This window comes from Pseudorasbora parva, chromosome 18 (genome assembly GCF_024679245.1).
Source record: "Pseudorasbora parva isolate DD20220531a chromosome 18, ASM2467924v1, whole genome shotgun sequence".
NCBI lineage: Eukaryota > Metazoa > Chordata > Actinopteri > Cypriniformes > Gobionidae > Pseudorasbora > Pseudorasbora parva.
Window position 1 is genome coordinate 2,931,610 of NC_090189.1, and position 16,474 is coordinate 2,948,083.

At 41.0% G+C, this 16,474-nt stretch overlaps 1 protein-coding gene across 1 annotated transcript in view; it reads left to right on the plus strand.

Annotated features, from left to right (window-relative positions):
- The window catches only part of LOC137046941 (WD repeat-containing protein 7), a 169,008-nt gene that overhangs the window by 322 nt on the left and 152,212 nt on the right, over positions 1 to 16,474 (plus strand). The window contains 7 exon segments of the mRNA XM_067424450.1: positions 989 to 1,095; positions 1,556 to 1,634; positions 7,160 to 7,334; positions 8,082 to 8,158; positions 8,337 to 8,456; positions 8,530 to 8,675; positions 12,376 to 12,478. Of these exon segments, the coding sequence (XP_067280551.1) occupies positions 989 to 1,095; positions 1,556 to 1,634; positions 7,160 to 7,334; positions 8,082 to 8,158; positions 8,337 to 8,456; positions 8,530 to 8,675; positions 12,376 to 12,478 (807 nt within the window).

Below are 16,474 nucleotides of genomic sequence, written 5' to 3' on the forward strand. Positions count from 1 at the left end.
TTCTAACTCCCATACAATCTTATGCCTAAATGGCAGCGATTTGTCTCGGTCTATTAAACCTTTCACAAATGCGATCACAGCGAACATTCAGATCTTATCCAGAGAGAGCCATAGTCATGTAGAGATAAGAAACAGATTCACACACAGTCTTTTTAACCACACAGGATCAATATTTCTGTCTTACAATCATTCAGGTTATGACAGAAGAACTGGATAAAAGTTTACAGTTCAAATATAAACACTGATGTCTAATTGCTAGTGATCACAATCACCGGCACAAAGGAACTTGACACTAAAGATTGCATCAATTACTTCGTTGGAGTTGGAGACGAGACTTTAGAGATTTCAAGAGATTTTTTCAAAAACACTAATTCGTCCAGGAATGAAACAAGTGAAGTCTTTATGAGTGAGTCATTGAATAATTTACTCAAGAGATTTGTTCAAAAACACTGATTCATCCAGTAACAAAACAAGTGAAGTCTTTATGAGCGAATCATTGAATAATTCACTTATGAGATTTGTTCAAAATCACTGATTCATCCAGTAATGAAACAAGGGAAGTCTTTATGAGCGAGTCATTTGAGTGCATGAGTGTCTAGAAAAGCTCTATATAAATGTAATGAATTATTATTATTAATATTATTATTATTTACGAGTGAGTCATTGAATCATTAATTCAAGATATTAGTTCATAAACACTGATTCATCCAGACAGTAATGAAACAAGTAAAGTCTTTATGAGCGAGTCATTGAATCGTTCATTCAAGAGATTTGTTCATAAACACCGATTCATCCAGTAATGAAACAAGTTTTTATAAGTGATTCATGGGTTCTTTTATTTGATTAAACAAACAATTCTTATATTTTATAAATAGACTGCAGCGATTAACATTGAGAAATTGACGTTGTTTTTTTTCTTTTGTTAAATTTATCCAGAGCTCTAATAAACGATTTATTATTTGATGATGATTTGTCTCTGTGTGTTTAGATCAATCCCCGTGCTCTGCTGTTTGGACACACGTCCTCCGTCACCTGTCTGTCCAAGGCCAGCGCAGGAAGTGACAAACAATACCTCGTCAGCGCCTCTGAAAGCGGGTGAGAGAGAGAGAGAGAGAGAGAGAAAGAGAGAGAGAGAGAGAGAGAGAGAGAGAGAGAGAGAGAGAGAGAGAGAGAGAGAGAGTGTGTGTTTGTCATGGGCTCTTTAACTGCTGTAAGGGTGTGTTCACACTTGGCACATATGGTTTGATTAAAGCAAACTTGATCTTTTAGTGTGGTTCATTTTGAGTGAGCGGGAACACTGCCCTCCGAACCCATCTCTGTGCCACAGAGAAATTTCTGCCGCTATTTTGACTCCTTTACACATTTATAATCTGTTCATGAGTTCTCAGCTGCTAAAAAAATACCATCATATGTACACACATACTACAAGCATATTCAACAAAAGAACCAAGAGAACCAGACTAGAAGTGTGAACACTCCTAAGATAACAATGTGTTTGGACAGTTAAATGTGTCTTTCTGCTCATTGAACGTTAGGTGTGTATTATTTGTCACAGGGAAATGTGTTTATGGGATGTCAGTGATGGACGCTGCATTGAGTTCACCAAACTGGCCTGTGCACACACCGGTATACAGGTAACACACACTCACGAACACAAACACATGGTCACACAGACACACACATTCATACACACACACTCAAGCACACAAACACATACTCGTACACACACTCATGCACACAAACTTACACGCACAAAAACTCATAACTGCTCACTCACTCACTCACTCACAGTCTCTCTTTATCTCACTCACTCACTCACTCACAGTCTCTCTTTATCTCACTCACTCACTCACTCACTCACTCACTCACTCACTCACTCACTCACTCACTCACTCACTCACTCACTCACTCACTCACTCACTCACACACACACACTCGTATACACACTCACCCACACAAACACATGCTCGTACACACACACTCGTACACACACACTCACGCACAAAAACTCATACTCACTCACTCGCTCGCACTCACTTACAAAGACACATGCACTCACTAACAAACAAACAAACACGCACTCACTCATGCACTCTCATACACTCACTCATGCACTCACTCATGCACTCACTCATGCACTCTCATACACTCACTCATGCACTCACTCATGCACTCAAACTCACTCATGCACTCACTCATGCACTCTCATACACTCACTCATGCACTCACTCATGCACTCTCATGCAATCTCATACACTCACTCATGCAATCTCATACACTCACTCATGCACTCTCATACACTCACTCATGCACTCTCATACACTCACTCATGCACTCACTCATGCACTCTCATACACTCACTCATGCACTCTCATACACTCACTCATGCACTCACTCATGCACTCTCATACACTCACTCATGCACTCACTCATGCACTCACTCATGCACTCTCATACACTCACTCATGCACTCTCATGCACTCACTCATGCACTCACTCATGCACTCTCATGCACTCACTCATGCACTCACTCATGCACTCTCATGCAATCTCATGCACTCTCATGCAATCTCATACACTCACTCATGCACTCACTCATGCACTCACTCATGCACTCACTCATGCACTCACTCATACACTCACTCATGCACTCTCATACACTCACTCATGCACTCACTCATGCACTAAAACTCACTCATGCACTCACTCATGCACTAAAACTCACTCATGCACTCATTCATGCACTCATTCATGCACTCAAACTCACTGCGATTCCGGCAAATGCACGGATAATGCGATAACTACGTACACGTTGCGGCATTAGTTTCGGCTTTTGTTCACACAGTGCTCGTCCCGGGTCGAATACCGCAATATTACTAGGTCCCCGACCCGGGTCGAATTCCGTAATCAATCCCGGGACGTGGTTGATTTCACACAGAAGGCGACCCGGCAATGTTCCGGGAATATTGCGGGTCCGACGTGCAGTGTGAAAGGGGCTATACACTCACTCATGCACTAAAACTCACTCATGCACTCACTCATGCACTAAAACTCACTCATGCACTAAAACTCACTCATGCACTCACTCATGCACTAAAACTCACTCATGCACTAAAACTCACTCATGCACTAAAACTCACTCATGCACTCAAACTCACTCATGCACTCACTCATGCACTCACTCATGCACTCACTCATGCACTCACTCATGCACTCAAACTCACTCATGCACTCAAACTCACTCATGCACTCAAACTCACTCATGCACTCAAACTCACTCATGCACTCAAACTCACTCATGCACTCTCATACACCTATGCACTCTCATGCACTCACTCATGCACTCTCATACACTCACTCATGCACTCTCATACACTCACTCATGCACTCAACCTCACTCATGCACTCTCATACACTAACCCATGCACTCTCATACACTCACTCATGCACTCTCCTGCACTCTCATGCACTCTTATGCATTCTCATACACTCACTCATGCACTCTCATGCACTCTTATGCACTCTCATACACTCACTCATGCACTCTCATACACTTATGCACTCTCATACACTCACTCATGCACTCTCATACACTCACTCATGCACTCTCATACACTCACTCATGCACTCTCATACACTCACTCATACACTCTCATACACTCACTCATGCACTCAAACTCACTCATGCACTCTCATGCACTCTCATGCACTCTTATGCACTCTCATACACTCACTCATGCACTCTCATACACTTATGCACTCTCATACACTCACTCATGCACTCTCATACACTCACTCATGCACTCATACACTCACTCATGCACTCTCATACACTCACTCATGCACTCTCATACACTCACTCATGCACTCTCATACACTCACTCATGCACTCAAACTCACTCATGCACTCTCATACACTCACTCATGCACTCTCATACACTCACTCATGCACTCTCATACACTCACTCATGCACTCTCATACACTCACTCATGCACTCATACACTCACTCATGCACTCTCATATACTCACTCATGCACTCATACACTCACTCATGCACTCTCATATACTCACTCATGCACTCATACACTCACTCATGCACTCTTATACACTCACTCATGCACTCAAACTCACTCATGCACTCTCATACACTCACTCATGCACTCAAACTCACTCATGCACTCTCATACACTCACTCATGCACTCAAACTCACTCATGCACTCTCATACACTCACTCATGCACTCTCATACACTCACTCATGCACTCAAACTCACTCATGCACTCTCATACACTCACTCATGCACTCTCATACACTCACTCATGCACTCAAACTCACTCATGCACTCAAACTCACTCATGCACTCTCATACACTCACTCATGCACTCTCATACACTCACTCATGCACTCAACCTTACTCATGCACTCAACCTCACTCATGCACTCTCATACACTCACTCATGCACTCAACCTCACTCATGCACTCTCATACACTCACTTGTGCACTCTCATACACTCACTCATGCACTCAACCTCACTCATGCACTCTCATACACTCACTCATGCACTCAAACTCACTCATGCACTCTCATACACTCACTCATGCACTCTCATACACTCACTCATGCACTCAAACTCACTCATGCACTCTCATACACTCACTCATGCACTCTCATACACTCACTCATGCACTCTCATACACTCACTCATGCACTCTCATACACTCACTCATGCACTCTCATACACTCACTCATGCACTCAAACTTACTCATGCACTCTCATACACTCACTCATGCACTCTCATACACTCACCCATGCACTCAAACTCACTCATGCACTCTCATACACTCACTCATGCACTCTCATACACTCACTCATGCACTCTCATACACTCACTCATGCACTCATACACTCACTCATGCACTCTCATATACTCACTCATGCACTCATACACTCACTCATGCACTCTTATACACTCACTCATGCACTCAAACTTACTCATGCACTCTCATACACTCACTCATGCACTCAAACTTACTCATGCACTCTCATACACTCACTCGTGCACTCTCATACACTCACTCATGCACTCAACCTCACTCATGCACTCTCATACACTCACTCATGCACTCAAACTTACTCATGCACTCTCATACACTCACTCATGCACTCTCATACACTCACTCATGCACTCAAACTCACTCATGCACTCTCATACACTCACTCATGCACTCTCATACACTCACTCATGCACTCTCATACACTCACTCATGCACTCAAACTCACTCATGCACTCTCATACACTCACTCATGCACTCTCATACACTCACTCATGCACTCAACCTCACTCATGCACTCAACCTCACTCATGCACTCTCATACACTCACTCATGCACTCAACCTCACTCATGCACTCAACCTCACTCATGCACTCTCATACACTCACTCATGCACTCTCATACACTCACTCATGCACTCTCATACACTCACTCATGCACTCTCATACACTCACTCATGCACTCTCATACACTCACTCATGCACTCAAACTCACTCATGCACTCTCATACACTCACTCATGCACTCAAACTCACTCATGCACTCTCATACACTCACTCATGCACTCTCATACACTCACTCATGCACTCAAACTCACTCATGCACTCTCATACACTCACTCATGCACTCAAACTCACTCATGCACTCTCATACACTCAGTCATGCACTCAAACTCACTCATGCACTCTCATACACTCACTCATGCACTCAAACTCACTCATGCACTCTCATACACTCACTCATGCACTCAAACTCACTCATGCACTCTCATACACTCAGTCATGCACTCTCATACACTCAGTCATGCACTCTCATACACTCACTCATGCACTCAAACTCACTCATGCACTCTCATACACTCACTCATGCACTCAAACTCACTCATGCACTCTCATACACTCAGTCATGCACTCTCATACACTCACTCATGCACTCTCATACACTCACTCATGCACTCTCATACACTCACTCATGCACTCAAACTCACTCATGCACTCTCATACACTCACTCATGCACTCAAACTCACTCATGCACTCTCATACACTCAGTCATGCACTCTCATACACTCACTCATGCACTCAAACTCACTCATGCACTCTCATACACTCACTCATGCACTCTCATACACTCACTCATGCACTCTCATACACTCACTCATGCACTCTCATACACTCACTTATGCACTCTCATACACTCACTCATGCACTCTCATACACTCACTCATGCACTCTCATACACTTATGCACACACACACACACACACACACACACACACACACACACAGACAGACACAAACACAGACTAGACCAAGGAGCAAGCCATATGAAACAAGACTGTACTGAATAGTCGATATTCTGACAAAAAGAACATAATTTCTATACAATATATTCCCTTAAGCACAAATAAAGTGAAGAGGCTACCAAATCATCTATTGTTTTTTAATAATTCAATTTATATACAAATTCAAAGAATCCTTTAAAATAAAATGTATTACAGTTTCCTCTAAAATGTGAAAGATTGATTATAACAGTTATACTGTTTACACAGTTTATACTGTGGAATGGTCTGGGTTATTCACATGCTGAAAGTTTTGCAACCCAGGTAGGTGCCCTACCAAGCCGCAAATATTTTACCTAAACAAAGTAAAGTTAAAACTTGTTTTTAACAATTTCTTTGTCATGCAGATTGATTTTAAGTAGGAGAAAAAAAAATCGATTAAAATCGTAAATCGCATTTTTTGGCAAAAAATCAGGGATTTTTTTTTTTTGGCCATATCGCCCAGCCCTAGTTGATCATCAGATCCTCATCTGAGAATGATTAGTGAAGGATCATGTGACACTGAAGACTGGAGTAATGATGATAAATTCAGCTTTGACCACAGGAAGAAATTACACTTTACAATATATAGAGAACAGCTGAATTACACTTGAGGAATATTTCATATTTATTTATGATCAAATAAATGAGCAAAAGAGACTCTTTCAAAAACATAACATTTGATCGTTTTGATTGATTAAACAAACGCTAACCATAGATTTTTAGAATTACAAAAAATAATGATTATGAATCATTGTTCATGAAACTCTTTCTGTCCTTTCTGCAGTTTTATCAGTTCACCATCGGCACACAGAGGGAGGGGCGTCTCCTGTGCCACGGACATTACCCAGAAATCCTGGTGGTGGACGCCACGAGTCTGGAGGTCCTTTACTCGCTCGTGTCCAAGATTTCACCAGACTGGATCAGTTCCATGAGCATCATTCGCTCGCACCGCACCCAAGGTACCGCAAAAATCATCTTTCATTCAACTTATTGCTGAGTGAGTGAGTGAGTGAGTGAGTGAGTGAGTGAGAGAGTGAGAGAGTGAGAGAGTGAGAGAGTGAGAGAGTGAGAGAGTGAGAGAGGGAGTGAGGGAGTGAGAGAGTGAGTCAGTCAGTCAGTCAGTCAGTCAGTCAGTCAGTCAGTCAGTGAGTGACTGAGTGAGTGAGTGAGTGAGTGAGTGAGTGAGTGAGTGAGTGAGTGAGTGAGTGAGTGAGTGAGTGAGAGAGAGAGTGAGAGAGTGAGAGAGAGAGTGAGAGAGAGAGTGAGAGAGTGAGAGAGAGAGTGAGAGAGTGAGAGAGAGAGTGAGAGAGTGAGGGAGTGAGAGAGTGAGTCAGTCAGTCAGTCAGTCAGTCAGTCAGTCAGTCAGTCAGTCAGTCAGTCAGTCAGTCAGTCAGTCAGTCAGTCAGTCAGTGAGTGAGTGAGTGAGTGACTGAGTGACTGAGTGACTGAGTAACTGAGTGAGTGAGTGAGTGAGATAAAGAGAGACTGTGTGTGAGTGAGTGTGTGAGTGAGGGAGTAAGTGTAATAAGCTTATAAAACATGTTTTTATTTAAATCTAGTGTTTTGCATGTTTCTGTGATGGTTGGGTTTAGGAGTCAGAGGTCTGGTTAGACCATAGAAAATATAATTAACCTGATAAAAAAAATCAGTGGAAGTCTATGAAATGTCCGTCCTCACAAACGTGTGTGTGTGTGTGTGTGTTTCAGAGGACACCGTGGTGGCCGTGTCTGTCACTGGAATCCTCAAGGTGTGGATCATCACCGCTGACGTCAGCAGAATGCAGGTGAACAGTCAAACTCAACCGGACATGTCAATACATGGGCAGAATTCATGTCTCATGCACAGAAAACGCAGTGTGTCCTGCTAGAACAGGTGTGTGTGTGTGTGTGTGTGTGTGTGTGTGTGTGTGTGTGTGTGTGTGTGTGTGTGTGTGTGTGTGTGTGTGTGTGTGTGTTCAGCAGGATCTGGACCCTGTGTTCGAGGAGGAGTCGAAGCCGATCTACTGCCAGGGCTGCCAGAGTATTTCCTTCTGCACGTTCACACAGCTCTCGCTGCTGGTGGTGTGCTCCAAGTACTGGAGGGTGAGTGTTGGACTGTGAGTTTGAGCTTCAGATTACTTTTAGTTGTGTTTGAATTGTAATGTTTGTGCTGTAGGTGTTTGATGCGGGTGATTTCTCCCTACTGTGTTCGGTCGCGAGCGAGAACAATCAGTCGTGGGTCGGAGGAGAATTCATCGCTGCTGATAAAGTCATAATATGGACTGAAGATGGTTGCAGCTATATTTACAAACTACCTGCCAGGTAACACAACTTGTTATAAAAGTTGCAAAGGCTGTGATTAAATTAAATACATGCACTGCGTGTTTCAGAATGAAGCCACTGTGTCACTTTGTTAGCTTTCCTGTAGCTCAACCAGTAGAGCGCGGCGTTAGCAATGCCGAGGTCATGGGTTCGATTCCCAGGGAAAGCAAGAATTGACAAAAATGTGTACCTTAAAATGCAATGTAAAGCCTAGTTCACACTGCCCGATTTTTGCCCCGATTTTGAGTCGCCGACGGGATTTGTGAAATCGCCAACAAATGCCCGAGATCACAGGCAAATCGGTGCTCGTGCACGCGAGTGACAATCACGCAGTGTGAATAATCAAAGACGCGATCAGAGAGAATCGCCGACGCCGGTGAGATATTTGGCATGCTAAATATCTGGAGCTGTCGGCGATTCAAACTCCTGCTGTGTGAACAGCGTTCTGACTGAAAATTACACCGACAGCCAATGAGAGAGTGAGAAACAGGGCAGCAGGAGGTTCAGGGAGGAGTTATAGAGCATGATTTCAGTATTTTAATAGATATATTTACAATTCTATCACACAGAAACAAAGGGCAAACATTTGCACATCCAGCCACAGCAGCAGCACATTACAAAATTATTTATTTACCTCAAACTGTTTTTGCAGAACAAAATCCTGGCTCCTTCTGTGTCTCCAACAATTTCTTCCGCCATAATCTTTTTTCTTTTTCTCCACAAATCAGCGCACATACAATTTGAAGCAAACTTTGTGCAGTTTATCATTTGTAATAACAATTCCAAGTCACGTGCGAGAACTCCGGTCTGACGCACGTGTGATCTCGCGTTGTTTACTTGTCACATCGCACGTGTGTTTGGGAAACTTAGTTTGTGCATGGGAGAGAGAGAGAGTTGTCGGCGATTCTTCCTCTTGTTCAGTCTTGCAGTGTGAACTCCTCTGTCGTCAAACCATCGTGCAGTGTGAACACAGCAGTGACTGAATGATACCCCCGATAGTCATGCAGTGTGAATGGAGCAGTGACCCGACGAATTTGAAAATCGTGCAGTCTGAACTAGGCTTAAGTCGCTTTGGATAAAATCATCTGCCAAATGCATAAATGTAAATGTGTTAATTTATGCTGGGCAGCTCATGATCCAGTGTTTTCAGCATCTCAGAGCAGCTCACTTTAACGTAGTAAAATGCAGTAAAAATGTCACAAATTAGAAATATATTACTACACACTTGGTACTACATTACATCAACACATACTCTAGGGGTGACCTCTAATAGTCAAAGATTCGATGCATCGATATGCAGGTCCGGATTCGACCACTGATCTCATGGTCGAATCTTCACGGGTGTTATGAAACGAGGATCATACCATTTTGGCAATATGGGGGTGCTCAATATTAGTGTTATAAAGACGGGTCGCGGCGCTGAGCGATCGCCCTTTAAGGGCACTGAGCTTCGCACCAGACGCGCCGTGCCTTTAAAATTCAAACACATACAACGACGGCGGTATTCGACGCCTGTCCGCGGCGATTAAATGTATATTTCCCTCAGATCGTGAATGTACTGATTTCACCCTGTGCTACAAGATACACTCATCGTGCAGCTCTTCTGTCAGAAGTCGATTCAAAATTGACCTTGCGCGTATATAATGTTTACGTCTGCCTGGTGTGAGATACCGGAGACACGGCGCTGAGCTTCAGTCCGGTGTGCGACCCCCTTCAGGCACAGTCGGCTTCAGAACGTGCATATAAACGCACTCAAAGTGTTCTTTTCCTCTCTAGGCAGGTATTTTTTTAGGTTTATTTATCAAAATGTTCTTTTATATATTTGTGTGATGTTCTGTGTTTCGATCGCAGCTTTTAAATGTTTTGAGAGAACGGTTCATTTACGAATGTGTAGTGTAGTCTAGTTTTGATCACTTTATTAAAAGTGGTGGCTGTGTGCCGTGCGTAAAGTAAAATAAAAATAGTCTTAGCCTCCTGCTGACTAGTGTCCTGCCCTTCCCAACATGTTTATACCGTTTATTTTTTCCCGGTCTATGGTTTACACACACACACAGATGATTCGACTATCATTCGACCATAGAGAGATTCGAAAAATCTGATTCGAATGTGTAAATCCTTAGTCTGGGACACCCCTAACATACACACTTGCATATAACCACACAATTACACACCTACCTACACATAACTATATATGTACTAACTGCAAACATATGAGCAAACATAACTTGCCTACAAGATACCCAACAGCACACTTTCAAAACTAACAACAGATAACCACACAAATGACTTGCTCAGAATAAAGGAATTGGAATGAATGAATGATTGAATGAATGAATAAATGAATGAATGCATTTTTGTATAAATGTAGATAAATAAAAAATAAAGAGGATTAGATTTTTGTTAAAATTTTTTATTGTATTTGTAAATTTGATATAAACTTAGATATGCAAAGAAAATATTAATTTATTTTATTGTTTATTTGATATAAAAATTGAACTATTAAATAATGAATGGATGATGAATGGGTGAATGGATAGAGTGGGTGGAATGATGGATGATGAATGAAAAGGATGGAATGGATGGGTATATGGATGATGGATGAATGGATGATGGAGAGGATGGATAGAGTGGATGGAATGGATAATGAATGGGTATATGGATGATGGATGAATGGATGATGGAGAGGATGGATAGAGTGGATGGAATGGATAATGAATGGGTATATGGATGATGGATGAATGGATGATGGAGAGGATGGATAGAGTGGATGGAATGGATAATGAATGGGTATATGGATGATGGATGAATGGATGATGGAGAGGATGGATAGAGTGGATGGAATGGCTGGATGATGAATGGAGTGGATGGAATGGATGATGAATGGGTATATGGATGATGGATGATGGAGAGGATGCAATGGATGGATGGATAGAGTGGGTGGATGGATTGATGAATGGGTGGATGGATGATGGAGAGGATGGATAGAGTGGATGGAATGGATGGATGATTTATAGATGTGTGAATGGAATGGATAATTGATGGATAGATGATGATGAATGAAGGGTTAATGGATTCATGAATGGATAGATGGATGATGGATGAATGGATGATGGAGAGGATGGATAGAGTAGATGGAATGGATAATGAATGGGTATATGGATGATGGATGAATGGATGATGGAGAGGATGGATAGAGTGGATGGAATGGCTGGATGATGAATGGAGTGGATGGAATGGATGATGAATGGGTATATGGATGATGGATGATGGAGAGGATGCAATGGATGGATGGATAGAGTGGGTGGATGGATTGATGAATGGGTGGATGGATGATTGAGAGGATGGATAGGGTGGATGGAATGGATGGATGATTTATAGATGTGTGAATGGAATGGATAATTGATGGATAGATGATGATGAATGAAGGGTTAATGGATTCATGAATGGATAGATGGATGATAGATGAATGGATGATGGATGGATAGAGTAGATGGAATGGAGGATGAATGGGTGGATGGATGATGGAGGAATAATGGATGGATGATGGAGTGGATGGTTGGATGAATGGATGGGTGGATAGAAATGCAAACACTGTAAAACTGACTCACAGAAGAACACACTTACACATATTCTGTCATATCAGAGCTGCTTCTTCCGTGTGTTATCCGTGTGTTATCCGTGTGTTATCCGTGTGTTTCAGCTGCATCCCAGCCAGTGAACACTTCCGCAGCAGCGTTGGGAGGAAGGCGGAAGGCTCCATCCCTCCTCTGGTGTACAGCATAGCCGACCACGCCGACAAACAGGTCAGACACACACACACACACACACACACACACATTATCATGTGTGCAGTGCATTGATGCATCAGGTTATGCAGCTTGCAAAAATCGAGAGGTTCAAAAATGGCAAGTTAATACATTTTGATGAAAGATAATTTCAGTTTAATAACATCACGGAGTCATTCACAACAAGCAGGAAAGTAAATAGAGTCAGTTTTAATTTCATATGCTCAGCCAATCATAAATCTTCTGTTTTAGTTGAGTTTTGTAATAAATAAACTAGCGGTCTAAACTTGTACCGGGTAGTTTGTGTTGATTTGGTCTCCAGTTTGTGTCCTGCTGTCGGTCTGCTCCTGTCTATGTTTATGTGTCACTTGTACAGGGGCCTGTACCATGATGTTAGTTAAACTAACTCAGGGTTACAGGATTAGTTTCGAGTTGACAAAACCAAACCAATCTATTCAGGCTTTGCTGGTCCCATGATGCTGATCATCAGCTTTCTCTGTCAGATCAGGCTTTAATCCTGAGTTCAAGAGTTCAGCTGTGACATCAGTAGTCAACAGCCAATCACAGGCTCTAGATCAGTGGAACTGAGATTAATTTCTCTCTTCTGCAGATTATTACCTGATTGAAAAATATTAAGAATTTAATCAAATTTACACAGCAAGAAGAAAAGAGCTGTCTATGAAAGAGGACAACTTAAAGAAAACTATTATACGTCAATGCAAGTAAAAGTTATAAAGTTAGTTTATTTGATATATAGAGAGAATTGAACATTTGAGCTCAGTAAGCTTCTTTTTTAATAGCTTTATTTATTGATTTTAAAGCTTATTTGTATGACTTTATATAGGCTATTTAACAAAGTGCATATTAATGATTGATGAACTAAAATGATTACATAAATTATACCTAAATCAATCAAAATTATTATTATTATAAATAAGCATTGTTTAAAGCCAGACGCTTTAGTCCTTAAAAACGATTTGCTATGTAGTGACCTTTAATGTGAAGTAGAAACAGGGGGAGTGACTTTATTGCATCAGAAGTCACTTTGCGCACATCTGATTGGTCTAATTTCAGTTTGAGGACTCTTATCCAGAACATAACCTGCCCTGGAGCGTAAGTTACTATGGAGATGAACACAGCTAAAGGCCAAACCACTTTAAAGGGTTAGTTCACCCAAAAATGAAAATGATTTCATTAATGACTCGCCCTCATGTCGTTGGACACCCGTCAGACCTTCGTTCATCTTCAGAACACAAATGAAGATATTTTAGTGTAAAGCTGAGAAAGGCTTCAGATAGGCCTCCATTGGCATTCAGTCCATTCCCACTCACAAGACCCATAAAGGCCCTAAACACATCGACACACAGCCCATCTCACTACAGCGGCTGGACGATCATTTTACAAAGAGACGAGAATAGTTTTTGTGCGCAAAAAAAATCTAAATAACGACTTTATCCGCCAAGTTATTGTCTTCCGTGTCGGTCTCGCTCCTCCTCTTTCGGGTCATGAACGGCGGATCTGCGTCATATTCTTGCTAATGTGTCGAGTTCACGTCAATAACTTGGTGGATAAAGTCATTATGTTGATTTTTGTGCACAATAACTATTCTCGTCGCATTGTAAAATGATTGTCCAGCCGCTGTAGTGAGATGGGCTGTGTGTCGATGTGTTTAGGGCCTTTATGGGTCTTGTGAGTGGGAATGGACTGAATGCCAATGGAGGCCTATCTGAAGCCTTTCTCAGCTTTACACTAAAATATCTTCATTTGTGTTCTGAAGATGAACGAAGGTCTGACGGGTGTCCAACGACATGAGGGGGAGTCATTAATTAAATCATTTTCATTTTTGGGTGAGCTAACCCTTTAATGGTACCTAAAAACCCAGGATTGGCACTAACTAAGCTTAAACATATCTGGCTAGCCAGCTAAACCGGCTTCATGGTACAGGCCCCAGCAGTTTGTGTCTGTGTTTGATTTGTTTATGATTTTGCTCTTTGTCTGTTGTCGCCCCCCTCACCCGCCCCCTGTCCCGCCCTAGCCGGAGGAGGGCTGGGAGGGGCAGTGTGTTGTGGTTCGTCTCCCTGATGGCTCTTGTGATCCGGAGCTCTACTCTCCTGAGTTGCAATACATCCAGCGGCCTCTAGAGGCACCAGTAAGCCCCGCTGACAGTGAGACGCAGGCGCACCAGCCCAGCTCTCCGCGCATGTCATCCAGTCGCAGAACAATGCAACCTTTCATTTTGATAGCAACCATTTTATTATGACAATTGTGTAAATAGGGCTGCACGATATTGAAAAAAAAAAAAAAAAACCTTTTTTTCTGCGATACGAGGAAACAGGAAGTTTAACCAGATGACTTGAATAGCTCTAGATTGACTGAGCTGATTTTGTTTGGGAAGTACGTCTGCGTTGAAATTAAAAATATGTTAGTTATTTGAGAAAAAATATCTCTCTCCACTTTTCCACTTGAGTTTTCATAGACCATACGTATAATATAAACAATGATATATATATATATATATATATATATATATATATATACTACATATTTATTATTTTTTATTTACATATTTATTATGGCTTATTTAATCGTGATTAATCACATCTAACAAAAGTGTATGTGTGTGTGTTATAAACATTATTATATATACTATATAAATATATTATTATCTTTTATTATCTTTTATGTAGAAGTGATTAATCACGATTAATCGCTTTGACAGAACTAATATTTATATATTATGTTACTATATATTAATAAATTATTATTAAATGCATAAAAAAACAAATATATTGTAATAATTATATTCTCCTGTAAAAATGTGTAATAAAATGTATTTTATTACCCCCCCCCCCCAAAAAAAAAAGATATACCATCAGAATTTTATTTTGACAGGTTACTGACAAACAAATAAAATATAAATATTACTATATATTATTATTATTATTAAATATATAAAAACTAATATATTGTAATAATAATATAAAAAACAGTAATTAAATGTTTTTTTATTGTAAAATTACTGCAATCCTAATTTCTCTTTTCAAATTATATACCATCAGACTTTTATTTTGACAGGTTACTGACAAACAAATAAATAAATGCGCTGCCAGTTTCAGAGTTCAGTTGTTCATTTACACGCGTGCAGCTCACAAAACGACTGGTTTTGAACTCGTTCACTCTGAAAATGACAGCAAAAATACTGTATTTACTTCATTAAATCGCTCAATCATAACATAATTTTCGTCATAGTTGAAAAAAGTGAAATGAGCTCTTTCGTGTGTTTTTGCGCTTGAACGGTCAAACACAATGTGAGTGTGAGTTTTGTTGTGATTTCAGTAACAGTCGTTGATGTAATGCTAAAATCCTCAATTAATGCTTTACAATTGAACTAATCTCATTAGATTTTAGTCGACTAAAACTAAAAACAATTCAGGCGACTAAACTATGACTAAAACTAAATTACATTTTAGTCAAAAGACTGACTAAAACCAAATCAAAATGTGCCGTCAGAATGAACGCTGGCTCTAAGCCATACGGTTGCATTTTTTATATATCGCTCAGCCCTATTTGTAAATCATAAATATACACGCAGGATTTGTAACCGTGAATCTGTCCTGAGAGCTTCCTGTGGTGTCTCTGCCTCCGTTTTGCTGTCAGTCACTCTGATTCGCTAAGTCTCATGCTCCTCCCACTAAAAACAACCAATCATTGACTCTCCCTTCATCTGTCTTCACACGGTGAAGGTGCATGCAAAGTCCCAGAGCTTCTTTACAGTGGCTTCTGCTTCTTACGCTTGTTTTCTCTTGGACAGATGCGTTAAACGTTCATGTTGTTGGTTTAGTGCTGTTAGATCTGAACTGTAGCAGTGTGTCCTTCTCTAGATGCTCTTCTGCATCCTCAGATGATCTAGCTGTGTGTTTCTTTTAGTTTAGCATGTTTTGATGTGGATTTAATAAAATATTTTTTTTTAAATTATAATATTTATTGTATATAGAAATGTTATTAATAAATATA